This window comes from Emys orbicularis, chromosome 15, assembly GCF_028017835.1.
Source record: "Emys orbicularis isolate rEmyOrb1 chromosome 15, rEmyOrb1.hap1, whole genome shotgun sequence".
Lineage (NCBI taxonomy): Eukaryota > Metazoa > Chordata > Testudines > Emydidae > Emys > Emys orbicularis.
The window spans coordinates 10,418,238-10,445,039 of record NC_088697.1 but is presented as its reverse complement, the minus strand read 5'-3'; the positions used below and the strand labels follow the sequence as shown (position 1 = coordinate 10,445,039).

General features: G+C 56.6%; 1 protein-coding gene and 1 pseudogene across 1 annotated transcript; one reads left to right on the top strand and one right to left on the bottom strand.

Annotated features, from left to right (window-relative positions):
* LOC135889358 (zinc finger protein 850-like) overlaps positions 1–26,802 on the top strand; it is a 473,854-nt pseudogene that overhangs the window by 148,763 nt on the left and 298,289 nt on the right.
* Positions 5,222–13,022, bottom strand: LOC135889462 (alpha-2,8-sialyltransferase 8F-like). The gene is made up of 7 exons (XM_065417332.1): positions 12,943–13,022; positions 11,175–11,252; positions 7,946–8,029; positions 7,608–7,752; positions 7,278–7,390; positions 6,302–6,400; positions 5,222–5,798 (listed from the first exon to the last, which is right to left on the bottom strand). The coding sequence occupies exons 1-7, from the start codon at positions 13,020–13,022 to the stop codon at positions 5,222–5,224; spliced, it is 1,176 nt and encodes a 391-aa protein (XP_065273404.1).

Below are 26,802 nucleotides of genomic sequence, written 5' to 3'. Positions count from 1 at the left end.
CTAGCAGTTGAGGTGTGAACACCAAGGGAGGAGAAACTGCTTTTGTAGTTGGCTAGCCATTCACAGTCTTTGTTTGTATGTTATGTCTTTGGTCAACCACAGATTTGTCAGTTGACTACTTCACTTTCTTCAACTCCTACTTAAATGAGCTCAAGTAAATGTATTACTCTAAATCTACATAAAAAACATTAACACTACACACACATATACACCTCTACCCCGGTATAACGCTGTCCTTGGGAGCCAAAAAATCTTACCTCGTTATAGGTGAAACCACGTTATATGGAACTTGCTTTGATCCGCCGGAGTGCGCAGCCCCGGAGCGCTGCTTTACCAGGTTATATCCGAATTCGTGTTATATCGGGTCGCGTTATATTGGGGTAGAGGTGTGTGTATATATATATATATATATATATATATAGGGACATCCCTCCTTAAATAATTAACCCCTTAACCGGTTCAACAATTACTTAAACAAGTCCCAAGAAAAAACAGAGGGGTGGGGGGTTCTGCTCCCTCTCACTTCCCTCGCTGGATTAACTCATCGAGAGGTAAATGACCTAGTCGGGACTGACTGAGCAGCAAGGGGGAAGCTGGTCAGAGACAGATCTAGGTGCAGCAGCAGAGAGTTGAGGGGACTGACATGAAGGTAGCTGGAACCGTACTGAGCTCTGAGATAGTCAATAATACTCAATGAGGAGTGCAATCAGGTGGATGTCCCGCATCACCTCACTTGCTGTGACGCAGCAGGGAGTGGGGAGGATGGGCCGGGGAAGGTTGCAGAGGAGTTTGGCTGGGTCTGTCTGCACTGGGGATGGGAGACTGGCCTTGAGGGAAGATACCTGAGCACGTAACCTGCGCCCAGGAGGGGGTTGGGGCCAGGTGACACCTTCTGCCCCGGAAGCTGGACAAAGGCTGGAGGAGGAGCCGGGGGCGGTGGCTGGAGGGGGTTTGGAGTTTAGAGCTGGCTGGGGAAATGGAGGGAGTCCCGGGGCTGGGGTCTAAGCTCCCTGCCCCCCAGAGGGACCTGACTGAGGGGTCCTGGTTGTACCTACAAGCTCTGTTTCGGACTGTGTTCCTGTCGTCCAATAAACCTTCTGTGTCACTGGCTGGCTGAGAGTCCCGGGGAATCGCAGGAAGTGGGGGGTGCAGGGCCCTGACTCCCCCACACTCCGTGACACTTGCATCCTGCGCCCAATGATTAAAAACTTGAGTCCGGGGCCCCTTTCTTTGATGTCTGTCTGTGTCACGGCTCTCCCTTCCTTCCTAAGAAAAGCGGACAGAATCGACTAAAGGCGAAGAACCAGGAAAGAGGAACAGCAGCTGAAGGGGGAAAAGAGGCAGTCCCCTGCTGAGTTCCGGGGAGCGTGTCTGACAGGCACCAACTTCCGACTGAGAGTTTTAATTTAGTTTCTAATTTAGAATTTTCAAAAGCGAGTTACCGGGCAGGGAGGTTACCCCTGTGCGCCCCACGGAGTCCCATCTAAAAGTAACCAATAATTCGGGAACCCCGATGTGCACAGGTGCAAGACTCACGCCGTGGGAACCCCTTTATATATATTTACAAATTGATGATTTATTGAAAATTTAGCAAAGTTATACACACACTTAAATCTATGGAGATACACCTATCTCATGGAACTGGAAGGGACCCTGAAAGGTCATCAAGTCCAGCCTCCTGCCTTCACTAGCAGGACCAAGTACTGATTTTGCCCCAGATCCCTAAGTGGCCCCCCTCAAAGATTGAACTCACAACTCTAGGTTTAGTAGGCCAATGCGCAAACCACTGAGCTATCCCTCCCCCCTAAACTCAACAAGGCAGATAGAGATAATACAGAAAGTACATTCGGCGACCATACTTACACACAGTGGGCCAGCTTCCCTGTATTAGATTCATTGCTTTGTTATTCTGGTTTATTATATTTAGTAGCAATGCAAGGAACCTACAGGCTTTTATCCTGTAAGATTTGGCTTTAGTAATAGTGTGAGGCTTGATGCTTATAACCTTTGGTATAGATAAACTTAAGTAACTCCTCAGTTATAGGGAACTGAAAGGTTGGAGAGATGTAGACCTTGGGAGGGGCCGGAATGATTTGCCACCGGGGAAGATGACAGTGATGAGAAAGCTTATGGTTAAGTCTGTAAGATAATGGTTAAGGAAGATAAGGGTGTAAGTATGGACGTCCAAATGTACTTTCTGTATTATCTCTATTTCCTGCTGGGGGAGGGAAAGCCCCTAGTCTCTGGTAGCCTATCTGGGCGTGGCAGCACCACAGCAAACGCACGACTCAGTCTCTTCCCTCTGGCAGGTCCTTGTCTTTGGACATGGAAGGGTCCTTAGCTCCTGTTCAGGGCAGGGTTCTTCCCCACTCTCTACACCTGTGGGGTTCCCCACTGCTCAGCTCACCTCTCCCATATCTCGCGGTTCATTTTCCACAATATGACACAAAACCATCTCAAGCCCCCACCCAGTGACCTGGGACAATTCCACACCACCCGCTGGGTGCCTCTGAGAGGCCGTACGTCCCATCTCACAAGCACCGAGTCTGAGTGTAGCAAAAAACTTTTAATAAAGGGAGGGAATTAATTTGGGGAGCATTCATTTGGGGGGAACGCTGCAAATGGGACTCATCAACACAAACCATGAGCAGAAGACCCACTCCAAAGTAAGCTGGGCAGTGTCCTTTCCCCTCAGGTTTTTAAGTGTGGCCCTCACCACCAGCTGGCTTGCCCGCCGATTGTTGCTCCAGACGCCCTGTCAGGGAAGACAGTGTCACGGATAATGAAGAGCACTTAACGAGGTGCCCCTTGTCATATTCATCATAGGGGCACGATTATGATAGAATTCTGATGCGTTTTGTACCATACATGTCATGGGAGGCGTCTACGGAAAAGTCATGATTCACTGAAGACGATTATCCTGTTGGTGTCCCTGGATCAGGTTTGTATCTGGAGTTATGAATATCGACGACGTGTCTGTATTTCGAATGCGGTTACACCTGGGTGACACCCACTCGGCAAGATGCTGCCAGTCTAGACAGCTGGTTGTGATGGGCCATGAGGGGAAACAAGGGGCCTTCTCCCCCACCTGGCAAGCCTTCCTGGGAACGCTTCAGCCAGCCTACGGCTAACGGCTGCTATGACTCACAAGGGCATGTGACCAGATCACGTGACACTGGACTCCATTTTGGTAGCTGTAATTTTCCACCAACTGGGCTGGGCACTTAGTTTAGGACAAAGGCGTTCCCACTGTACGGAAAGGCTCTGAAAGATGGGGATCGACGTCACCTCTGAGCCTCACTCCCCACACACGAGAACACCTGGAAACACCTGAGCAACAGAGACTGAACCGGGGGAAGTGCCGGTCCCAGGCTAAAGGGATTTCTAGCCTGTGTATGGACTGCTTGTATCGGGGTGAGATATCGCTGATTCCAACCCTATCTAGTTCGTTAGGCTTTGTTTGCAAGTTTTGTTTCATTTCCTAGGGGACCTGCTTCAATCTCTTCGCTATCATGGACACTCACTTCAAATCGCTCTCTTGTTGACCTGAGTTTGATGGGTTCACTGCTATGACTCGCCACTGATCGCATCCGACCAGAAGACTGATAGGTTCTCGTTCAATTTAGACGACAGGGTCTGAGAACTCAGAGGGTTCTATAGCGGGAGAGGACTCGCGGGGTGCTTGGCCAAAACGCTTACCCTGAGGACAATACCAAAGTGATAAAAACTTTATTGAGATTAACAGAAGAAGAAGAAATGCTATGACATTTATAAATGCTGTAGAATATAGGAGAACAAAGACAAGAAAGAGCTCCTGGAAAAAACACTCCAAGAAACCAAAGCTTCCGGTGCTACAAGAGCCTCCTGACTATTCCTTACCAGGTATTTTATAGGATCCTGACGCTATGTAATTCAGGCCCAACCTACTGTACCCAAATCTTATTTCTGTACCCTAAGAAATGTCTGGGGACCCTTCTCCTCTAGGTTAGTGGATTATGACACTTACTTTCTATGGATATTAATAAGGATGATCTCACTCCAAAACTGCCAACCTAGGCTCTCTTTGCGACTCCCAGGTTTGTGGTGGACCCTGCGGTTACCAACCGGTTGCAGATGCCGGATAAAGTTGTTCAGTGTTGTGTGTGGGTCCTCCCTTTGGTCCCCCAAAGTCCAGGGACCATTCTTACCTGTGCCAAAGGTTGCCAGCTTTTCTGCTGACCTACTCTTAACTGATTATACTTTTAGCTACAGAGCGGATCTTACAGGTTTCTTGCATTTCAGCAAAACTTATTCTATGTGTAATTATTAGGAAACACATATCTTATGCCTCAACACATCCTAAATTCCAAGGAATTAATACTGATAAAATATAAGAATGAAATGGATGAATTCAGAAAAAGAAACACATTCTTTGATACAGCTGGCTGGATTAGTAGGCTATAATAGCTAACAAAATAATCCTATGGGCTACACTCTCTGTAGTTTAATAAACTTGTTTTATGTTTTATCGCGACCCGTGTGTTTCTGAGTGGGGAAATCGCAGCTCAGCCAGCCAAGGCTGGCGCAGACCTTCCCCGCATCGATGGATTAATGAGCTTGCCCCAGACAGACCCCCGGGCAGTGCAAAATGGTAGAATTCAGGGTCTGTACTCCCGTGGGGGGGCAAGGCTGGGGAGCTGGGGAATTGGCTGGTGTTTATATAGTTGATGTACGAGTGGCTTCGGTAAAGCACTCAGGTAGCTGAATTGGGTGTGTGGCGCCACCTGCTGTCGCGTTGGGTGATAACAGGGGCTGGCTGAGTTACCAGCAAAGCAGTGGGAGTGTTAGGGGGCGCAGACTACACCCCTAATCAAGAGCAATCACCGAAGAGCCTTTATTAGTGACAAACAGCTGGTGAATGACTCATTACAAGTAACCGTCGGCCAGGACTCACTAGCCAGCAACAGATGGCAATGAAGGATGGTTGACTAATGAACTGGGATAATTAAATCACAGTTAAGAGGTGCTGACTTATTAATTACGGTTAATAAACTGCAATAATTAAAGAGCTATGAATAGGCCAGCCGACAACTCATAGCGAAGGAACTATGATAATTAAATAGTAATTAAAGGAGGCCAACGAACACCTTGCCATTAATGAACTTTGGTCATCAAATAGCACTGAAGAGAAGCCAGTTAACGAATGGCAATTAACGAATGCCGAATGAATTGATGCCACTGGCTATTTTCCTCCTTTGGTACCTGGGGAAGGAGTCAGGTGGAATTGAGGGGCCGGGGGGCTCATTTCAGACCCCCCCCCCTCCGAGCCTTGTTGTGCGCGGCCGCCGGCCGGGCCCTCCTGGCAGCGCCCCAGATGCAGCCGCAGCGCGCCCTGCAGGTGCATGCCCAGGTAGCGGGTGAACTCGTCGTTCATGGTGTGAACGCCCGGCTTGGGGGTCTGTTTGTCATAGTAGTGGTAGGGCAGGGGCCGCCCCTCGGGGTCCGTGGGGAAGGGCCAGAAGCCGTAGAGGGTGAGGTGCTGGCACAGCTCCAGGGCGGCGTTCAACAGCATGAAGCCCGAGGAAAGGCGTTTGGCACACAGGCCACGGCAACGCCAGTGCCCATCCAGCCCCGCCAGGTACTTGGGGTTCATGAAGAAGGTGCGGACCGGGGAGCTGAAGTTCTTCAGGATGTAGAGTGCTTGGAATGAGACATTACTGTCGCCGGCGAAGCTGAAGGCCGGGATGAGGAGCAGCGGGGCCCCGTAGGCACCCACCACCTCTGCAAAGTGACGGTGCTGGTTGATCAGACTCCCGAACCTGCGGGCAGGGAGAGACGCCCCCGTCAGCCGCTGTCCTCGCACGGCACGGCCCCCAGCGCCAGTCCCGTTCCCTCGCATGGCTGTCCCATCGCTCAGTCTCCTCTGCCCCGATCCCCCGGTGACTCTATGGCCGACCGGAGAGCTGGGGGCTGGGCCTTCTCTGACCCCGATCCCCTGGTGACCCTATGGCCAACTGGAGAGCTGGGGGGATGGGTCTGGGTCTTCTCTGACCCCCAATCCCCCCCGCTGACCCTATGGCCGACTGGAGAGCCCCTGTACCCCCTCCCACACTCTGAACTGGGTTACCCCCTCCCCGTGGGGGTGTCTATCTGGGCTCGCTCCTCCATCCCCCCAGTTCTGATCCTGGCTCTCCCCATGGGTCCCATCCCTCCCGCTGCTGGTCTCAATCCAGCTTCCCCCCTCCATTTCTGATTCAATCCACCAACCCCCCCCATGTTCCCATCAGGGCGCCCTTCCCCCCACGGTTCGTCCCCCCGGTACCGGTCGCGCAGGACACTGGGGTTCATGGTGACAATGTTCGATTTGTTGCCCACGTCGTCAGAAAAGTTCATGGGGGGGAAGCCCCATGGGGGGTTGATCCTAGGGGGGAAATCAGCGTGAGCTGGGGAGTAGCCAGGGAAGCCCGGTATCCCCCCATGGGGGTCCCAGGTCTTTACCGCCCTCCAGGGACAGCCGGTATCATACGCAGGGGTAGGCGGTGCCTCTGAAACAGCCTAGCCCCGCCCACGCTCCACCCCCAGGCCACGCCCCCTCCTGCATTCCCAGAGCTCTGCCTGGGCCGGGGGCCAAGGTGGGGGTGCTCTGGGCTCCTGCGGGGGAGGGGGGCAGAAGGGGGCAGATGGGGAGGAGCGGGGCCTTGGGCACAAGGGGAGGGGCCGGGGGCTACCCTCCCCCAACGGCCGGGTCACCGGCCGTCCACGCCGCCCTCCCATGGTACTGCTCCTCCCATCATGGCCTTTTAAATTTGTCACACACCCCTCGCCTCAACAGGCGACCCCCTACACTGCACCGCGACCCTCCCACCTGGCACCCCAATCTCCCTGAATCCCCCACTGCACCCCACTCTCCCTGAGCCCCCTGCATCCCACTCGCCCTGAAGCCCCCCTGCACCCCACTCTCCCTGAACCCCCACCCGGCACCCCACTCCCCCTGAAGCCCCCCTGCACCCCACTCTCCAAGCCCCCCACTGCACCCCACTCCATCTGAACCCCTTGCACTCCAATGTCCCTGAACCCCCCTACTGCACCCCACTGTCCCTGAGCCCCCCTGCACCCCACTCTCCGAGCCCCCACTGCACCCCACTCTCCCTGAACCCCCCACTGCACCCCACTCTCCCTGCCCCCCATACGTTCATTCCCCCACCCTACGCCCGCACTAACCCCGCTTCTCTACCCCCTGATCTCTGCACTGTGCCCCCTTCCCCCTGCTCCCATCCCCCCTACCCGGCCGTCGTTACCTGATGACGAACTGGGCGCGGTCGATCTCGGGGCCACAGCTGCTGTTTTGAAGGATCCCCCCGCCTCCCACCACGGCACAGCTGTTGTATGGGGCATCCTGAAACGGGGAGACCTGCGGGGGAGGGGACATGGATCAGCACCCACCGACCATGCACAGGACACCCCCCCCCCCCCAGGGTCCCCCTCCCAGCGCTGAGATGCAGCCACTTCTGGGGTGGGATTCAAGGGTTGTTTATACAGGGACTCATCGCCCGGTGCTGAGATGCAGCCAGCTCTGGGGTGGAGTGCCCAGTGGTGAGCCCCCACCCCCACAGCCCAGCGCCCCCTACCTGCGGCAGCATCTCCAGCAGCTTCTCATCCACCAGATACTTCTTGGCCGGTTCTCCATCGTAGACGATCTGGGAGCCGTTCTGGGTGTTGTTCTGGGTCAGTACCAGGTCAGCTGAAGCATTACAGCAGCCTCCCAGCTGTTCCCTGTGCGGGGGAGAGGGGTGAGGGGCAGATGGGGGGGTAGTCGGAGGCGGCAGGGGGCAGAGGGCAAGGGGGGCTGGGGGGAGGGAGTGGAGGGGTAGAGAAGGAGGTATTTGGGGCAGCATTGGGGGAGGGAGGGGGCAGAGGGGTGGGGGGAGAGGAAGCAGGGGGGCAGGGCACTGGGGGTGGGGGGTACCTGTACTGGCCCAGGGCACTGGCGTTATGCGTCCAGGGGTAGCCCTGTAGCTTCAACTGCCTCAAGATCCAGTCCTGGTCCGGCCTGGGATGGAGACACAGAGAGTCACTGATCTGCCCCCCCTTCCTCCTTCACTGCACTTCCCCAAGGGGCCCTCTGGCCCCCCACTACTGACCGCCCCCCTCTGCCAGCTCTGGCCCTGGCTGCCAGCGTTAGCTAAGACCTGACACACTCGTCGCCGGAGGCCGGCCCAGCTCCCCGGCACGTTGGGTCGGCTCAGAACAGCTGTGAGTCTGACACGGACGTGTTTCGCCTTTCGCCTCCGTAAGCGGCTGGGAGCTGCGGGGGCAGGAATCACACTCGCAGCGTCTGTCCCAGGCTAGACGGAAAGACAGGAGTTTTGCTTTATAACGGTGCGAACGTTTGCTGTGAACTTGTGAACCGGGGAAGAGGAATCGGCCCCCGGCCCACGCTCACGACTAACGAAATCAGCTGGGCTGTGCGGGATCATCGCAACACACAGGACTGGTCAATGGCCGTCGCACCTGGGAAACGCTACGTGGCAGGGACCTCGTCCCGTGAGCTTGGAAGCTGAACAAAACCACTGGAAATTTCCCATCTTCTCGGCTCTTTGAACTCAGAGGGGGCAGAGACTCTGAACGGCCGCCAGAGACCAGCCTGGGGCTGCCCTGAAAGACACTTTGAACTGACAGATCAGTACAGCTCGGTCACTCTTCGGATTTAGCTGGCGTGTAGATGTTTGCTGGCTTTCACCTGCAACTAACTCTCTGATTTCTTTGTCCTGGTGCCAGTCTTGTACCCCTATAGTCACCCTCTTTTTAAGGACTATGATAAGTTTTGTACAAAGAAAGCCTTGTGAGGTATCATTTGAAAACTCATAATTTGCTGATCATTATTGTCCTGGTAAAATATAGGTGGCGACATTGCATGTAAAGTTACAGGATTCCTCTGTAGGGCATTACTAAGATATACTCCAGCCACCAACCAGTTCCCTAGAGATGAAAGACTAGCCAATGCTTCAGCCAGGTGTCAAATGGACCATCCCCACTGTCTGGGTGAAAGAGGGTCTGGGTGAAAAATATACATCTTGACAAAGGAACAGCTGGGAGTTGCCGTCCACACAGACTTGCTGTCTCCTGAACATGAGTCCCAAAGAAGAGCAGGGACTGTGAGAAAGAACAGATGTCCCTGTGACGTTGCAGTCTATATGATTTTATGAAAATATGCTAATAAGTGAATATAATGTAACTGGACTATGCTTCATGCAAAAGGTCTCTTGTAAGGTATCATTACAAAGCTTATAATCTTGAGGACTCCCATTAACCAGGACAATCAACTGCAGATGGCTGTGTTTACCTGTGAGTCTTCCTGTATACGTGTGTGCTGGCAAGTGGGCAATGAAGTCTTGCAGTGACATGTGATCATGTCACCTGAACTGGAATCCATCTTTAACCTGGTGCTTTTCCAGTGAGAAGGGGGGATGGGAACCCAGAGAGGGACAAGATATATAAAGGGGTGGAACAGAACAAAGTGGAGAGAGGAGAAGAACCATCATGAGAAATCCCCTAGCTACCACCTGAGCTGGGACAAGAGCTGTACCAGGGGAAAGAATTGTGCCCAGGCCTGGAAGGTGTCCAGTCTGAGGAAAAAACTTATTGAACCATCTCTGAGGGTGAGATTATCTGTATTGTGACAGACCCAGACCAGTGGGGTACAGGAGTCTGGCAGAGGGCAAATATACTGGTCACTGGATGAGTAGTTTTCTGTTCCCTGAGTGACCAGAGGAGGGGCTGCACTAGAGTAATCAGGAACCTGCTAGAACCAGTTAAGGCAGGCAGGCTAATTAGGACACCTGGAGTCAATTAAGAAGAAGCTGCTAGAATCAATTAAGGCAGGCTAATCAGGGCACCTGGGTTTTAAAAAGGAGCTCACTTCAGTTTGTGGTGCGAGTGTGAGGAGCTGGGAGCAAGAGGTGCAAGGAGCTGAGAGTGAGAGGGTGTGCTGCTGGAGGACTGAGGAGCACAAGCGTTATCAGACACCAGGAGGAAGGTCCTGTGGTGAGGATAAAGAAGGTGTTTGGAGGAGGCCATGGGGAAGTAGCCCAGGGAGTTGTAGCTGTCATGCAGCTGTTACAGGAGGCACTATAGACAGCTGCAGTCCACAGGGCCCTGGGCTGGAACCCGGAGTAGAGGGCGGGCCCGGGTTCCCCCCAAACCTCCCAATTGACGTGGACTGTGGGTTCTTCCAGAGGGGAAGGTCTCTGGGCTGTTCCCCAACCCACATGGTGAATCTCTGAGGCAAGAAAATCTGCCAATAAGTGCAGGACCCACCAAGATAGAGGAGGAACTTTGTCACAGTATTCAGTTTGATTAGACATAGATTTGCGTGTTTTATTTTATTTTGCTTGGTGATTTACTTTGTTCTCTGTTACTACTTGGAACCACTTAAATCCTACTGTCTGTATTTAATAAAATCACTTTTTACTTATTAATTAACTCATGGTATGTATTAATACCTGGGTGGACAAACAGCTGTGCATATCTCTCTATCAGTGTTATAGAGGGTGAACAATTTATGAGTTTGCTCTGCATAAGCTTTATACAGGGTAAAACAGATTTCTTTGGGTTTAGACCCCATTGGGAGCTGAGCATCTGAGTGTTAAAGACAAGCACACTTCTGTGAGCTGTTTTCAGATAAACCTGCAGCTTTGGGACAAGTGATTCAGACCCTGGGTCTGTGTTGGAGCAGATGGGAGTGTCTGGCTCAGCAAGACAGGGTGCTGGAGTCCTGAGCTGGCAGGGAAAACAGAAGCAGGGGTAGTCTTTGCACATCGGGTGGCAGCTCCCAAGGGGGTTTCTGTGATCCAACCCATCAGAGTCCCAATTTCTCTCTCCCTTTCCGGCATCCACAACACCTGAAGAACAAAGGAAGCAGCATTGGGACTGCCGGAGACGTCCCGACGGAAAGAGATTCAGAGAGACCTTGTCTTTGAATTCAGTCCGCTTGTTACGTTAGGTGTTAGTTGTGGGTGACTTTCATTTTCTTGAAACCAATTTGGACTTTTATGCCTCATTATAGTCATTTAAAATCAATCTCCTGCAGTTAATAAATCTAACCCCAGATGAATTCTACCCCCAGGCCCCAGTGCCGGTGTGGGGGGGTTGGAGGGATTGCCCCGAGTCTGCGAGACGTGCCCGGCCCCACTCACCTGGGGGGGAGGGTCCCTGTGCTCCAGTTCTGCACCAACTCCTGGCACTGCTCCGCCCCCATCACCAGGGCCTTGGGGCTGGAAAGGTGAAGGAGGTGTTACATACGGCCAGGAGAGCCTCCCCGCACAGGGCCCCCCCAGCACCCCCTCCCCCCATTGCCGCCCTCCCCATCTCACAGAGCCCCTGCTCCTCCCCTCCCCTTCCTCTCCCTGCACCTCCTTCCCTGCCCCACACTGCTTCACTGACCCCTTTCTCTTCCCCTCCCCCATATCCCTGCCACTGCCTCCTTCCCTCCCTCACATCCCTCCAACCGCGTCTTTCCCCTGCCCCACAGAGCCGGCGGCTCCTGCACAGGTTAGCTCCAGGCATGAGCCCCCCCCCCCAGCAGCCCCCTGGGGCGCCCAGCCCTGGCACCGGATTTACGGCACCGTGACGAACCCCACGGTCGAGGCCGGGATCTAATAAAGAAACCCTGTGTCAGGCTGGGCAGCAGGATCCCCGCAAAACGCCCGAGCGAGGAAGTGAGATGTTTCTGTCATGGGTCCATGCATGCCTCAGTTTCCCCTGTCTTTCGCCGGGCTGCCTGGGGGGGAGGGAATGTTTACATTTACTGCTGTGGGCTGGTGGGTCTGTGGGGAGCTTGGGGGGTGGTTTGAAGGCCGGAAGAGGGGGTTGGGGCTGGGATTGTGTGATGATCCCCTGGGTGGGTTTCGGGGGGTGGCAGGTGGCAGCGAGGGGTGTGGGGTTGGCGGGGGGTTATTTCCGTACTGAAGCAGGTTATCTTGGGCGGTTGGGGGGGCCTGTTCCAGGAGGGGATTGATTTCTCCGGGGCAGTGTCTTTGAGCGGCGAAGGCGGCGTTAAGGGGTACGTCCCACGGAGCCTGTTCTGGGGGCTCGGAGTGCCTGGCTGTCGAGCACAGATTTCTGGGGGACGGGGCACCAGGGAAGTGCCGGGGACCAGCACCTCACACAGACCAGCTCACAGCTTTGATTTTCACGGGGTCTCCCCCGGCCTGTCTGGAGAAGCCTGGGTTGGGGCTCGCCACCTCGGGGTGACCTTTGCCGACAGGGCTTCTGAGCGTAACTCACCTGATGCAGCGAGTCGCACGCCCAGCGAGACACAGGCTGGGGGGAGAAACTTTTCATGACAACCTTTGCTGAACACCAGACCACAGTGGGGGTAGAAACCAGGAGTCCTGGGTCCCCACACCCCCCTGCTCTAACCACTAGCCCCCACTACCCTCCCAGAGCCGGGGAAAGAACCCAGGAGTCCTGGCTCCCAGCCCCCCCTGCTCTAACCCACCAGCCCCCTCTCCCCTTCCCTCCCAGAGCTGGGGAGAGAACGCAGGAGTCCTGGCTCCCAGCCCCCCCCCCCGCTCTAACCCACCAGCCCCCACTCCCCTTCCAGAGCCAGGGAGAGAACCCAGGAGTCCTGGCTCCCAGCCCCCCCCGCTCTAACTCACCGGCCCCCACTTCCCTCCCAGAGTTGGGGAGAGAACCCAGGAGTCCTGGCTCCCAGCCCCCCACCCCGCTCTAACCCACCAGCCCCCACTCCCCTCTCAGAGCTGGGGAGAGAACCCAGGAGTCCTGGCTCCCAGCCTCCCCCTGCTCTAACCCACCAGCCCCCACTCCCCTCCCAGAGCCGGGGAGAGAACCCAGGAGTCCTGGCTCCCAGCCCCCCTCGCTCTAACCCACCGGCCCCCACTCCCCTCCCAGAGCCGGGGAGAGAACCCAGAAGTCCTGGCTCCCAGCCCCCCACTCACTCACCTATGAAGGCTCCACAGCTCAGAGATGCTGAAGCTGATGCTCACACACAGCACCAGTGCCTGGCTCCGTCTCTGCAGCATCCTCGGGGGGCCCATCCTGGCGCTCGCTGTGGGGGGAGCAGGGCAGGTGAGACACATCCACACACGATGGGGGAATCCACCGGGCACGGCCCCCCTGGGGTGCCCCTCCTCCGCCCTGGCCTCCTGGATATCACAGGCTGGGAGCCAGGACTCCTGGGTTCATGTCCCCATCGCTGGGAGGGGAGCGGGGGCTAATGGTTAGAGCAGGGGGGGCTGGGAGCCAGGACTCCTGGACGTCAGTGCTGGACACATTCAGACCAGAGATGAGGGTAGATTTTGCCCAGTGACGGGAGATCACTTCGCCGGCAAGTTCGAAATCCAGAGTTTCACGGCTGGTGCCAAAGCAGGGCTGGGTGATCATAGATTCATAGAAGATCAGGGTTGGAAGGGAACTCAAGAGGTATCTAGTCCAACCCCCTGCTCAAAGCAGGACCAATCCCCAACTAAATCATCCCAGCCAGGGCTTTGTCAAGCCTGACCTTAAAAACCGGAACCCATTCCAGTGCTTCACCACCCTCCTAGTGAAATAGTTTTTCCTAATTTCCAACCTAGACCTTCCCCACTGCAACTTGAGACCATTGCTCCTTGTTCTGTCATCTGCCACCATTGAGAACAGCCGAGCTCCATCCTCTTTGGACTCCCCCTTCAGGTAGTTGAAGGCAGCTATCAATCCCCCCTCACTCTTCTCTTCTGCAGATTAAATAACCCCAGTACCCTCAGCCTCTCCTCGTAAGTCATGTGCCCCAGCCCCCTAATCATTTTCGTTGCCCTCTGCTGGACTCTCTCTAATTTGTTCACATCCTTTCTGTAGTGGGGGGCCCAAAACTGGATGCAATACTCCAGGTGTGGCCTCACCAGTGCCGCATAGAGGGGAATGATCACGTCCCTCGATCTGCTGGCAATGCTCCTACTAATACAGTCCAAAATGCCGTTAGCCTTCTTGGCAACAAGGGCACACTGTCGACTCATATCCAGCTTCTCGTCCACTGTAACCCCCAGGTCCTTTTCTGCAGAACTGCTGCCTAGCCACTCGGTCCCTAGTCTGTAGCAGTGCATGGGATTCTTCCTTCCTAAGTGCAGGACTCTGCACTTGTCCTTGTTGAACCTCATCAGATTTCTTTTGGTCCAATCCTCTAATTTGTCTAGGTCCCTCTGTATCCTATCCCTGCCCTCCAGCGTATCTACCACTCCTCCCAGTTTAGTGTCATCTGCAAACTTGCTGAGAGTGCAGTCCACGCCATCCTCCAGATCATTAATGAAGATATTGAACAAAACCGGCCCCAGGACCGACCCCAGGGGCACTCCACTTGATACCAGCTGCCAACTAGACATGGAGCCGTTGATCACTACCCGTTGAGCCCGACGATCTAGCCAGCTTTCTATCCACCTTATAGTCCATTCATCCAGCCCATACTTCTTTAACTTGCTGGCAAGAATACCGGGGGACAGAGGGACAGAGGTCGGGGGGCTATCCTGGGATAGAAATCCCTTCCCTGGGGAGGTTGGTCCAAGGGCTGGGGAAATTGAAGAATGTTTTTGGCAGGAGCAAGTGGCTGCCAGCTTAAGATGGCTGGATGGCTCTAAATCAGACCATGGGCGGCTGTTGGAAAGAATCAGAGAGTTGGAAAAGACAGAAGACATGTTAGAGGAGGACAAAGAATCGGTTCTCGTCCCTCTGGGCATGGTGGGACCGACGGAGACAGAGAAACCGGCCGGGCCAATCACTAGAAATAGGGCGAGCGAGTTAGCTCGGCACCTTCAGGAGCGGAGCTGGAGATTGAGTGTCAGGAGCTACAGGGAGAGTCGGGAGAGGATGGGAGCAGTGCCGAAGCGACCAGCCGTCTGCCGGTAGGAAGAGAAAGTCCCAGGGTGGCACCCCAGGAGGTGAAGTTGAGTGTCATCATAAAGAAGGCAACTAGTGATGTAAAAAATAAGACGAGCAGAGCAAAGAGGGAGGAGATATCCTCTCCTCGGTTGGTGTCCGCCCCGATAGTGAAGAGGGAGTGCCTCTAGAGACTGTGATTGTTCAGGGACTAGAAGATGCGGTGTCACAAGTGACACAAGTAGCTAGTGCCTGGGATGTAGTAATCTCTAACTTACAACAGAGAGAGATACAACAACAGAGGGAGGCAATTCCTGCTCTTCCACCCAATGTTGCATTGGCACCCTATAGATCAGGAGACCCAGCCCCTTTGGGTGGACACTTATTGGCATTTGGGTGATCATCAACATCGCCTAGGTCTCTAGAATTTCGTGGACCCGCTACACCCCCTTGGTACATGCTGGTATCACCTGGTGTCACTGGTAGAACACCCCACTACACCAGATCCTAATGGACCAAGAGATGTCCTGCGTCAGTGTGGAGATGCCTTGAGTGTAGGACGTAGAGGTTTTATGGAAAGTTACCCTGCTCATCCAGGATTATCCAGGTATTAACACATACTCTGAGTTAATTAATAAGTAAAAAGTGATTTTATTAAATACCGAAAGTAGGATTTAAGTGGATCCAAGTACTATCAGGCAGAACAAAGTGAATTGCCAAGTAAAATAAAATAAAACACACAAGTCTATGTCTAATACAGTAAGAAACTAAATGCAGGTAAATCTCACCCTCAGGGATGTTCCAGTAAGCTTCTTTTACAGACTAGCCTCCTTCTAGTCTGGGTCCAGCAATCACTCACACGCCCCCGTAGTCACTGTCCTTTGTTCCAGTTTCTCCCAGGCATCTCTTTGGAGTGCAGAGGCTACCTCTTGAGCCAAGTGAAGACAAAATGGAGGGGTTTCCAGGAGCTTATATAGTCTCTCTCTTGTGGGTGGAAACCTCTCACCCCCCCTGTGTAGAATCACAGCTACAAGATGGAGCTTTGGAGTCACATGGGCAAGTCACATGTCCATGCATGACTCCGTTCTTTACAGGCCGACGCCATTGCTTACATGTTAGTGTGAATGTTCCCAGGAAAGCTCAGATGTGGATTGGCGTCTCTCACAGTCCATTGTCACCTTAAGTGTTTCTTGATTGGGCACCTACTGAGAATAGTCCTGTCTCAAGAAGCTGACCAAATACAAAAATGATACCTGCATACAAATAGGATGAATATATTCAGTAGATCATAACCTTTGCAGACATATGTGACATGGCATATCTAGCTGTGACGAAGTGGGAATGTTCTTAAGGTTGTCTCTGAATACTGTGTGGGTGCCTCAGTTTCCCCTACGCAGTTCTTAAGTATCTCGGTGGTGGAATAAGGGGGTGTGATTGTTGCAGAGCCCTAGAGGGACAGTGAGATGCTGTCTGCACAGAGAATGGCCGACACCCCATCTCCTGGCAACTGATGGCCTTGGCCCCTCCCCTGCAAGGTGCCAACTGAAGGTGTTGGAGAACAAAGAGATCAGGTGGCCTCTTGGCCCGTGAAACATTGGGAAGTTCACCAAGGCCCAGTTAATCGTGCAGCTGGAGGACGAGGACCGCTCTAAGGAGCAGATTCCTGACCAAGATGGGGCTACAAGAGGATCTGGAAGCAGCAGGAGCAGTAGCCAGGCATCCCCAAGAGTCTGGTCCCCAACCAGACGGGGGTCTTCACGATCGGGTTCCCCATCGGGGGGTCGGACACAGATCAGACTGCAGCTGAGTGCGAGAGAGCGAGAGGACCGTGAGAGAGAGCGAGAGCCCGAGGAAAAGCTGCAGGAGAAGCAGCAGCAGCATGGACTGGCGCTGGTGGAGCGGAGAGGCATAGGGGGCTCCCCAGGGGTGAGTGGGGATAGACCCCGGGCTGCCAGTTCCGCAGGGAGCCTCGACACTAAATTGCTGCCCCTGGTTAATGAGGGGGGGGATGTGGATGCCCACCACACGGCCTTCACGCAGGAGGGTGATTTGAACCAGGGGGACCCTGTGGAAAAGCCCCAGTATCTAGCTCCCTTGCTGGGTCCCAAGGCCATAGACACTGTCAGCCAGATGGGTGGGGTGGAGGACAGGCTCCCACTCCCGGCCCCGGCCTACATGTCTGCGCGGAGTCTCCTGGGCTCAGGCCCCTCGGACCCCCAGTGGGGGCGGAAGATGGGGGTCCTGGAGATGAAGGAGCAGCCTCACTCCTGGCAGGCCGGATAATGCGATGGTTCCGCCTCCCCAATGGTTACGAATGTTGGGGGGTTGTACTGTACTGCACAAGCTGAGCTGATAGCATAAGGGAAGATCGAATAGATGGATAGATAAAGGAGAATCTGTAGAATATAGGAGAACAAAGACAAGAAAGAGCTCCTGGAAAAAACACTCCAAGAAACCAAAGCTTCCGGTGCTACAAGAGCCTCCTGACTATTCCTTACCAGGTATTTTATAGGATCCTGACGCTATGTAATTCAGGCCCAACCTACTGTACCCAAATCTTATTTCTGTACCCTAAGAAATGTCTGGGGACCCTTCTCCTCTAGGTTAGTGGATTATCACACTTACTTTCTATGGATATTAATAAGGATGAGCTCACTCCAAAACTGCCAACCTAGGCTCTCTTGGTGACCTCCAAGTTGTGGTGGACCCTGCGGTTACCAACCGGTTGCAGATGCCGGATAAACCTGTTCAGTGTTGTGTGTGGTTCCTCCCTTTGGTTCCCCAAAGTTCAGAGCCCATTCGCAGCTTTTCTGCTGACCTACTCGGAACTGATGTTACTTTTAGCGATAGAGCGGGTCTGACGGGATCTTACAGGCCGGTAGGTTTCTTGAATTTCAGCAAAACTTATTCTTAGGAAACAGATGCCTGAACACACCCTACATTCAAAGGAATGAATATGGATAAAATATAAGAATGAAATGGATGAATTCAGAAAAAGAAACGTTTTCTTTGATACGGCTGGCAGGATTAGTAGGATATAATAGCTAACAAAATAATCCTACGGGCTGCACTCTCTGTAGTTTAATAAACGTGTTTTATGTTTGTCACGGACTCACAGATCGTGCCCACTCGTGGCCCCGTGCAGTCCATGGGGGGTGCCCCTTTCAGTGCGACAGCCCTTCTCGGGGGTCCACTCTCTCCCGGGGTCAGGCCCCACCACCTCCTGGAGCCGCACCTCTCTGAGCCTCAGCACGTCTGTCTCTGCAGTGGGCCCCCTCAGGGAGTCCCCTCACTCTGCACCCCCGGGCCTCCACCCCCGAAGGGGACGATGCCCCCGCCCCCATTCTCTAGACCGGAGTGACTCTCAGCCAGCGTAACACAGGAGGGTTTACTGAGAGTTGAACACAGCACAGGAAACTCTCAGGGCCTCAGGTCTGGCCTCCCTCAGCCCAGCACATCCCAGTCTCTCTGCATCCAGGTGGGCTCTGCCTGCTCCCCCTCTCCAGCCCAGAGCCCCCCTGCTTCCCAGCTGGGCCTCTGAGATCACCGGCCCCAGGCCCCGCCGCTGTCCATTGTCTTCTCTCCAGGTAAACAGGGTTGTAAACTGGGGCCTCCTCTCCTCACTTCTGTCCTCTGGCTGGAACCGGCTGGTCAGGTCACTGGGTCCTCACTCTGCAGCCCACTGTCCTCCACTGGCCAGACCCGGCTGCAACTCCTGAGCTGGGTCTCCGGGTCGGGGTCTCAGGTCACCGGTCGCTGGGGTATCCATCCTCCAGGCCATTGGCTGGGGTCCCAAGTTCCCTCTCCGGTCCTCTGTAACAACAAACTCCCTCTCCCCTCCCCTCGTTAAACCAGTAACACCCAGGGAAACGGAGTCCCACCCCCTCCGCATGCAAACCAGTGAAACCTCACCGAAAACAAGAAAAACACAAGAAAATCCCCCTCTTTGTCACAATATGATGAGATAAGATTTTCAGTAATCATCATCATATCTGACAGGTGTGTGTGGACGGAGGCCTGAGGCTGGGCACTTTAAGGGAACTGCGTTGTTTGGACTTCTGAGTAACCAGTGACGTACTACAGAAGCTGTTTTGTGCGGGTTTGGTAAACCTAAGTATTGGAATATCCACCAGCGTTTGGGGTTTGTCTGACCCGTTTTGTTTGCAGTTCACCCTGAATGAGTGACCTCAGCAGGCTCCCACAGGCAGCACCATCACAGGACCCTTCTCCTCTAGGTTAGTGGACTATGATACTTACTTTCTATGGATATTAATAAGGATGATCTCACTCCAAAACTGCCAACCTAGGCTCTCTTGGCGACTTCCAAGTAGTGGTGGACCCTGCGGTTGCCAACCGATTGCAGATGCCGGATAAACCTGTTCAGTGTTGTGTGTGGTTCCTCCCTTTGGTTCCCCAAAGTTCAGGGACCATTCACAGCTTTTCTGCTGACCTACTCGGAACTGATGATACTTTTAGCGATAGAGCGGGTCTGGCCGCATCTTACAGGCTGGTAGGTTTCTTGAATTTCAGCAAAACTTATTCTTAGGAAACAGATGCCTGAACACACCCTAAATTCAAAGGAATTAATACGGATAAAATATAAGAATGCAATGGATGAACTCAGAAAAAGAAACACATTCTTTGATACGGCTGGCAGGATTAGTAGGATATAAGAGCTAACGAAATAATTCTATGGGCTGCACGCTCTGTAGTTTAATAAACTTGCTTTATCTTTTATCCTGACCCGTGCGTTTCTGAGTGGGGAAATCGCAGCTCAGCTCACCAAGGCTGGCGCAGACGTTCTCCGCATCGAGGGGGAGAGCGAATGGATTAATGAGCTTGCACCAGGCCAGGGCTGATGTTGGGGTGTGCGCCTGTCACGGAGTGTGGGGGGACACAAGGCCCTGCACCCCCGGCTACTTGCGATTCACCATGACTCTCAGCCAGCCAGTAAAGCAGAAGGTTTATTTAGATGACAGGAACACAGTCCAAGACAGGTCTTGCAGGCACAGACAACAGGATCCCTCCCAGTTAGGTCCATCTTGGGGTCCCAGGGCCCCACAGCCCCCTTGGGAGGTCAGAGCCCTGTCTGCCTCCCAGCCATTCCACCAGCCAGCTCCTGAAACTCTCCCTTCAGCGACCCCTCCCACAGCCTTTGTTCAGTTTCCCGGGCAAAGGTGTCACCTGGCCTCTAACCCCTTCCTGGGTTCTCCCGTTACATGCTCCGGTGTCTTCCCTCAAGGCCAGTCTCCCATCCCCCAATGCAGACCGTCCTAGCCAACCTCCCCTGCCTTCCCAGCCAACACTCCCCACTCAGCATTCAAAGACCACATTAAGAACAGTCCCAGTTCGTCATATCTCTTCCCCCCTTCGAGACCGAACTGAGCGTGACCCGGGGAAGTTCGAACCTACCCCCGTTCCCGTGGATCCCTCAGCATCCCTCCCATTCCTTGGTGAGATTACACCAGGATCTTCCAGTTTCACGCCCCCCTTAGGTCGGGTGTGCTCGATGGCACTCGTAGTTCGCACGTGGGAAGGTTTATGCGGCCTGTGCCCTTTTCCCACCCCAATACCCCTGGGGTTCCAACTGGGCTGGGGTCTTCTCCCAGCGCTCCAGTCTGGAGGGCTGTGATTCGGGCTCTCTTGGTTCAGAGCCCCCCTTTGAACCTTGGCCACCCTCTGGAAAGGCTCCTCTATGCTGGGTAAGGGTCCTAAAGCCGTTTTCCCCTTGTCCCGGGCCTTCCTCCCCCTCTGACAGGAGTCACAGGATCGGCAGTACTGTCGGACAGTAACAAAGACCCCAGGCCAGTAGAAGCTCCGTAGCAGCCTCTGCTGGGTACGCCAGGTTCCCTGGTGCCCTGAGAGGGGGGTGTCATGGGCCCGGTACAGCAGCTGGCGGCGATACTTCTGGGGTACCACCAGTTGCCTCCTGATTCCCCCGACTCCATTTTCCCTGGGGGAGCCCATTCTCGGTACAGGAACCCCTTCTCCCACAGGAACCTTTTCCGGCCGCCTCTCCCCATGGTCTGTACCGCACCGAGGTTGGCCAGGTCCCTTATCTTCCGCAAGGAGGGATCTTTCTGCACCTCGGCCTGGAACTCAGCAGCTGGGACAGGGATGGCCACCTGCTCTCTCTCGCCGGCTGGGTCTGAAGCCGCAGCCTCCCTGAGCCGTGTCCCTGGGTGTTCCCTCCCCACCAGGTTAGGGTCCTGCGCCTCGGGCAAGGCACCCTCCCCAAGGCCAGGGCGCAGTGCCCCTCGCCGGCTCTGACTACGGGTCACGACCAGGGCACCCTGAGGGTCGCTTGGCCAGTCCTCCAGGTCCCCCCATCAACACCTCAGTGGGCAAATGGTGGTGCACCCCCACATCCTTGGGGCCCTCCTTGGCCCCCCACTTCAGGTGTACCCTCGCCACAGGCACCTTGAATGTGGTCCCACCCACCCCCGTCAGGGTCAGGTAGGTGTCGGGCACCACCCGATCTGGGGCCACCACCTCGGGCTGGGCCAGCATCACCTCTGCGCCCGCATCCCAGTATCCATTGACCTTCCTCCCATCCACCTCCAGGGGAACAAGGCACTCTTTCCGGAGGGGCAGCCCCGTGCCCACCCTGTAAACCGAAAACCCTGAGTCTGGAGCATCCAGCCCCCCAGAGGACCTGGCCTGGAGCTCTCCTCCCTCCTTAGCAGGTGGTACTCTGCCAGCCCCCCTTCCCTGGGAATGCTGCCTCTCGCCCGGCTGGGTCTCTACCCAGTCAACCCTCTGTGGGTTCGGTCTGCTCAGTCTGTCCCTGAGCCTGGGGCACTGGGCCCGTATGTGGCCTCTCTGGCCACAGTGATAGCAGCCCATGTCCCGTGGGTCCCCTCGAGTGGGTCGGATGGACCTGACGCTGGATGTTCCCCTTTGGTGGGGGTTTTCCGTATTTCCCCGCTGGGAGGTCCCATGGTAACTCTCTCTCTGCGTTGTGATGGGACTGTTCCTTTGGGACTCCTCCCTGTTATCCCCTGCCCGACTGTTCACAAACTCGTCGGCAACTGGCCTGCGTGCTGCGGGTTCTCTGGCTTTTGGTCCATCAACCATCGCCTCAAGTCAGATGGGCACTGCTCATACACGTGCTCCAGTACGAATCGATCAAGCTGGTCCTCTTTAGTTTGGGCCCCAGCTGTCCACTTGCGGGCATACCCCTGCGCCCGGTTGGCTAGTTGTAGGCATGTGACCTCACGGGTTTTATGCTGACTCCGGAACCTTTTCCGGTACATCTCAGGGAACAGCCCAAACTCGCAGAGCAGGGCCTTTTTGAACAGTTCGTAGTCCCCTGTCTCCGCCCCTTTCAGTCGGCTGTACACCTCCCTGGCTGTGGAGTCCAGTGAGGGGATGAGAAACTGGAGCCTGTCTGCAGGGTCAATCTGGAGCAGCTCGCAGGTATTCTCAAAGGCCGTCAGGAAGGTATCCATGTCCTCCCCCTCCTTACGCTGGGCCAGGAAGCACTTATCAAAGCTCTTTGCAGTCTTGGGTCCCCCCTCACTCACCGCAGCCGGGGCCTCACTGCTCCTCAGCCTGGCCAGTTCCAGCTCATGCTGACGTTGGTCCCGCTCATGCTGACGTTGTTTTTCCTCCTGCTGACGTTGGTTCTCCTTCTCTTCCTGCTCATGCTGACGCTGGTTCTCCTCATGCTGACGTTGTTTCTCCTTCTCTTCCCGCTCCTGCTTCAGTTCTTGCTGCCTTAACTCGAGCTCTTTCAGTCTCAGCTCCCTGTCACATTCCAGTCGCATCGGCTCCCGGGACGGGGAGCTCCGCCGGGACGATCCCCTGCTGGCTGCCGGGGTCAGGGTGCCCTCGGTATTCGCTGGGCTTCCCCCAACCCCTCCCCGAGGCATAGGTAGGCAGGGTCTCGGGATGTCCTCGGCAGCAGTCTGACCCCTCCCAGCCATGTCAGGCCCCGGGGCCCACGCTGCATCCGCCGGACGGCTTCCCTCAGGGACAGGGCTTGGTTCTTCCAAGCGATCCCTCTCCTCCAGCTGGGCAATGAGCTGTTCTTTGGTGGACCTCCCAAGGCGCAGCCCCCTCTGCCTGCACAGCTCCACCAGGTCGCTCTTAAGGCATTTAGCGTACATCCTCCTGCTGGCCACTCGCCGGCCTGTGCTCTCCGCTTTCCACCGTTCCAGGGGGACCCCTAGTGTGCCAGCCCTTCTTCAGGTCACCCCCTCTCTGCCAGGGTCGAGCTGCAGACTCCTCCGCCCCGGGACCGCTCGCTGCAATCCCCAGGGGACCCTGTTACTGCAACAGTCCTTCTCTATGGTCACACACTCCCAGGGGTTAATCGCCCCCTGAAGCGTCTCTCTCTGACTCTTCAGCCCACCGGGTCCCCGTCGATCCCCCTTTGTTTTACTGCTCCCCCATCACTTACTGCAGGAAGCACCGTCCACGGGGTGCAGTAGTTCCCACCGCTGCCACCAGTTGTCACGGAGTGTGGGGGGACACAAGGCCCTGCACCCTCGGCTTCCTGCGATTCACCATGACTCTCAGCCAGCCAGTAAAGCAGAAGGTTTATTTAGATGACAGGAACACAGTCCAAGACAGGTCTTGCAGGCACAGACAACAGGATCCCCCCCAGTTAGGTCCATCTTGGGGTCCCAGGGCCCCACAGCCCCCTTGGGAGGTCAGAACCCCATCTGCCACCCAACCATTCCACCAGCCAGCTCCTGAAACTCTCCCTTCAGCGACCCCTCCCACAGCCTTTGTTCAGTTTCCCGGGCAAAGGTGTCACCTGGCCTCTAACCCCTTCCTGGGTTCTCCCGTTACATGCTCCGGTGTCTTCCTTCAAGGCCAGTCTCCCATCCCCCAATGCAGACCATCCTAGCCAACCTCCCCTGCCTTCCCAGCCAACACTCCCCACTCAGCATTCAAAGACCACATTAAAAACAGTCCCAGTTCATCACAGCGCCTCCCCCGCACCTCTCGTGTCCCGGGCTGGCAGAGTGCAACCCTCGGCCCACCCTCCAGAGTTCCCCCAAACGGTGCCAACCGGGAACGGAGCCCAGGGCTGGCCTGGCAGCTCCAGCCCCCCCTCAAACCCTCCCTGTGCCCTGAGCTACCTCCCCCGTCTGCACACAGCCCCTAGCGACCCCCTCCCTGCACCCTGAGCTTCCCCCTGCCCCCACACAGCCCCTAGCGACCCCCTTCCTGCACCCTGAGCTACCCCCTGCCCACACACAGCCCCCAGCTACCCCCTTCCTGCACCCTGAGCTAAACCCTGTCCTCACACAGCCCCTAGCTACTCCCTCCCTGCACCCTGAGCTACCCCCTGTCCTCACACGGCCCCCAGCTACCCTCCTCCCTGCACCCTGAGCTACCCCCTGTCCACACACAGCCCCTAGCTACCCCCTCCCTGCACCCTGAGGTACCCCCTGTCCTCACACAGCCCCTAGCTGCCCCCTCCCTGCACCCTGAGGTACCCCCTGTCCTCACACAGCCCCTAGCTACCCCCATCCCTGCACCCTGAGCTACCCCCTGCCCGGACACAGCCCCTAGCTACCCCCTCCCTGCACCCTGAGCTACCCCCTGCCCCCACACAGCCCCTAGCTACCCCCCTCCCTGCACCCTGAGCTACCCCCTGCCCCCACACGGCCCCTCGCTACCCCCTTCCCTGCACCCTGAGCTACCCCCTGTCCTCACACAGCCCCTAGCTACCCCCTCCCTGCACCCTGAGCTACCCCCTGTCCTCACACAGCCCCTAGCTACCCTCCTCCCTGCACCCTGAGCTACCCCCGTCCTCACACGGCCCCTAGCTACCCCCTCCCTGCACCCTGAGCTACCCCCTGTCCTCACACAGCCCCTAGCTACCCCCTCCCTGCACCCTGAGCTACCCCCGTCCTCACACGGCCCCTAGCTACCCCCTCCCTGCACCCTGAGCTACCCCCTGTCCTCACACAGCCCCTAGCTACCCCCTCCCTGCACCCTGAGCTACCCCCTGTCCTCACACAGCCCCTAGCTACCCCCCTCCCTGCACCCTGAGCTACCCCCTGTCCTCACACAGCCCGTAGCTACCCCCTCCCTGCGCCCTGAGCTACCCCCTGTCCTCACACAGCCCCTAGCTACCCCCTTCCTGCACCCTGAGCTACCCCCTGCCCCCACACAGCCCCTAGCTACCCCCTTCCTGCACCCTGAGCTACCCCTCCCTGCCAACACACAGCCCCTAGCTACCCCCTCCCTGCGCCCTGAGCTACCCCCTGCCCCCACACAGCCCCTAGCTACCCCCTCCCTGCGCCCTGAGCTACCCCCTGCCCCCACACAGCCCCTAGCTACCCCCTCCCTGCACCCTGGTGGAGACCTTGCAGGAGTTGGCCGCACTGGAGCTTGTAGGTTGGAAACCCAGGCGCGAGAAAGGACGAGGATTGGGAACGCTCAACGCCCAATTTCTAGGGTCAAACCATGACGGGAGACGTCCTGCTCCTGCAGCAAAGCAACAAAGCAAATCCCAGCTCCCGACAGACGTCTGAAAACCTGGCTCCCAAAAGGCCCCCGAAGCCAGCGGGCTGACGGGCAGTCCCCACCTTTCCTCGCTGTATTGGTGTTTGGACTCTCGGGTTGGATTCTGGGATGAAACGGGGGGTGGGGTGGGGGGTTTCTTCGTGTTTTGCTGGGAGACCGTGGCCTGCCTCAGTTTCCCCTGCGTGCCATGGGTGGGTGTGTGTAACCAGGGGACGGCAGAGGGAGTTAGTTGTTGCAGGGGACCAGGTGCGACCTGGCAGCCGGGACCCCGGACCACGGCCTGGAGATGGGGGAGCCCAGCGACCGGGTGCTCAGGAGGTCACCCCAGCTTGGCCGGTGGGAGGATACGGGCGGAGGGGAGGGGACCCCGACCTGTTTACCGGGGACGGAGGACACGGGACAGGGGAGCAGCTGTTCGGGGAGATGATATGGGGGCTCGGCTGGACGGACGGGGGCTCTGGAGTGGGGCACAGAGTGGACAGAGCCCCCATGGATGCAGCCCTAGATGTACGGTGAGGCCTGGGGGCCCAGAGAGCCTCCTGTGCTGGGTTCAGAGGCTGGGGATGCTCTGGGGCTGGCGGCCCCACGGTGCTCAGCTCTCCCCAGTGCCGACCCCTCCGGCGCCATCAGCTGTTCCGCGGTGGGCAGGAGGCGCTGGGGGGGGGGGGCGGGAAGAGGCGGGGCTTGGAGCGGGGGTGGGGGCGGGGCCTGGGGCAGGATGGGGGTCGAGCCCCCCCCGGGATGTGGGGAGCAGGCGGGAGCCCGGGTGGGGCTCGGCACAGACTGTCTCGGCCCCGCCCAGCCCGGGAGACGCCCCCGGGATGTTCCCACCCAGGCTGCAGGGGGAGCCGGAGGGAGGCAGCACAGGAAGGAGCCGGCCCTGCCCGTGTGCTGCGCCCCAGGGTGAGCCCGGACGCCTGGGTCCTCCCCCCGGCTCAGCGGGGGGGGGGGAGTATGGGCTGGTGGGTTAGATGGGGGAGGGCTGGGAGCCAGGACTCCTGGGTTCTCTCCCCGGCTCTGGGAGGGGAGTGGGGGCTGGTGGTTACAGCAGGGGGGGCTGGGAGCCAGGACTCCTGGGTTCTCTCCCCGGCTCTGGGAGGGGAGTGGGGGCTGGTGGTTAGAGCAGGGGGGCTGGGAGCCAGGACTCCTGGGTTCTCTCCCCCGCAGCAGCTCTGTTGTGCGGGGTGGGGCCTTGGCTCTCCTACCCGGACTCCGGTTGGGCCACACCCGAGCGGCGCCAGGAGCCCAGAGGTCACAGGGCCCGGAGCAGGGAGGGGGCCCAGCCCGCCCCGTGGGGCAGGAGCCGCCACGCAACCCCTTGACACATCCTGGCACCCCGGGTGGTGGGTCCCTGGGTGGAGAAACACTGTCCTGGGGTCCTGGGCAGGAGCTGACCTCAGTCCTCCCTCCTTCCCCACTGATTCCCGGTAGCGGGGGGGGGGATCTGAGTCAGTATCTTGCCATCCCATG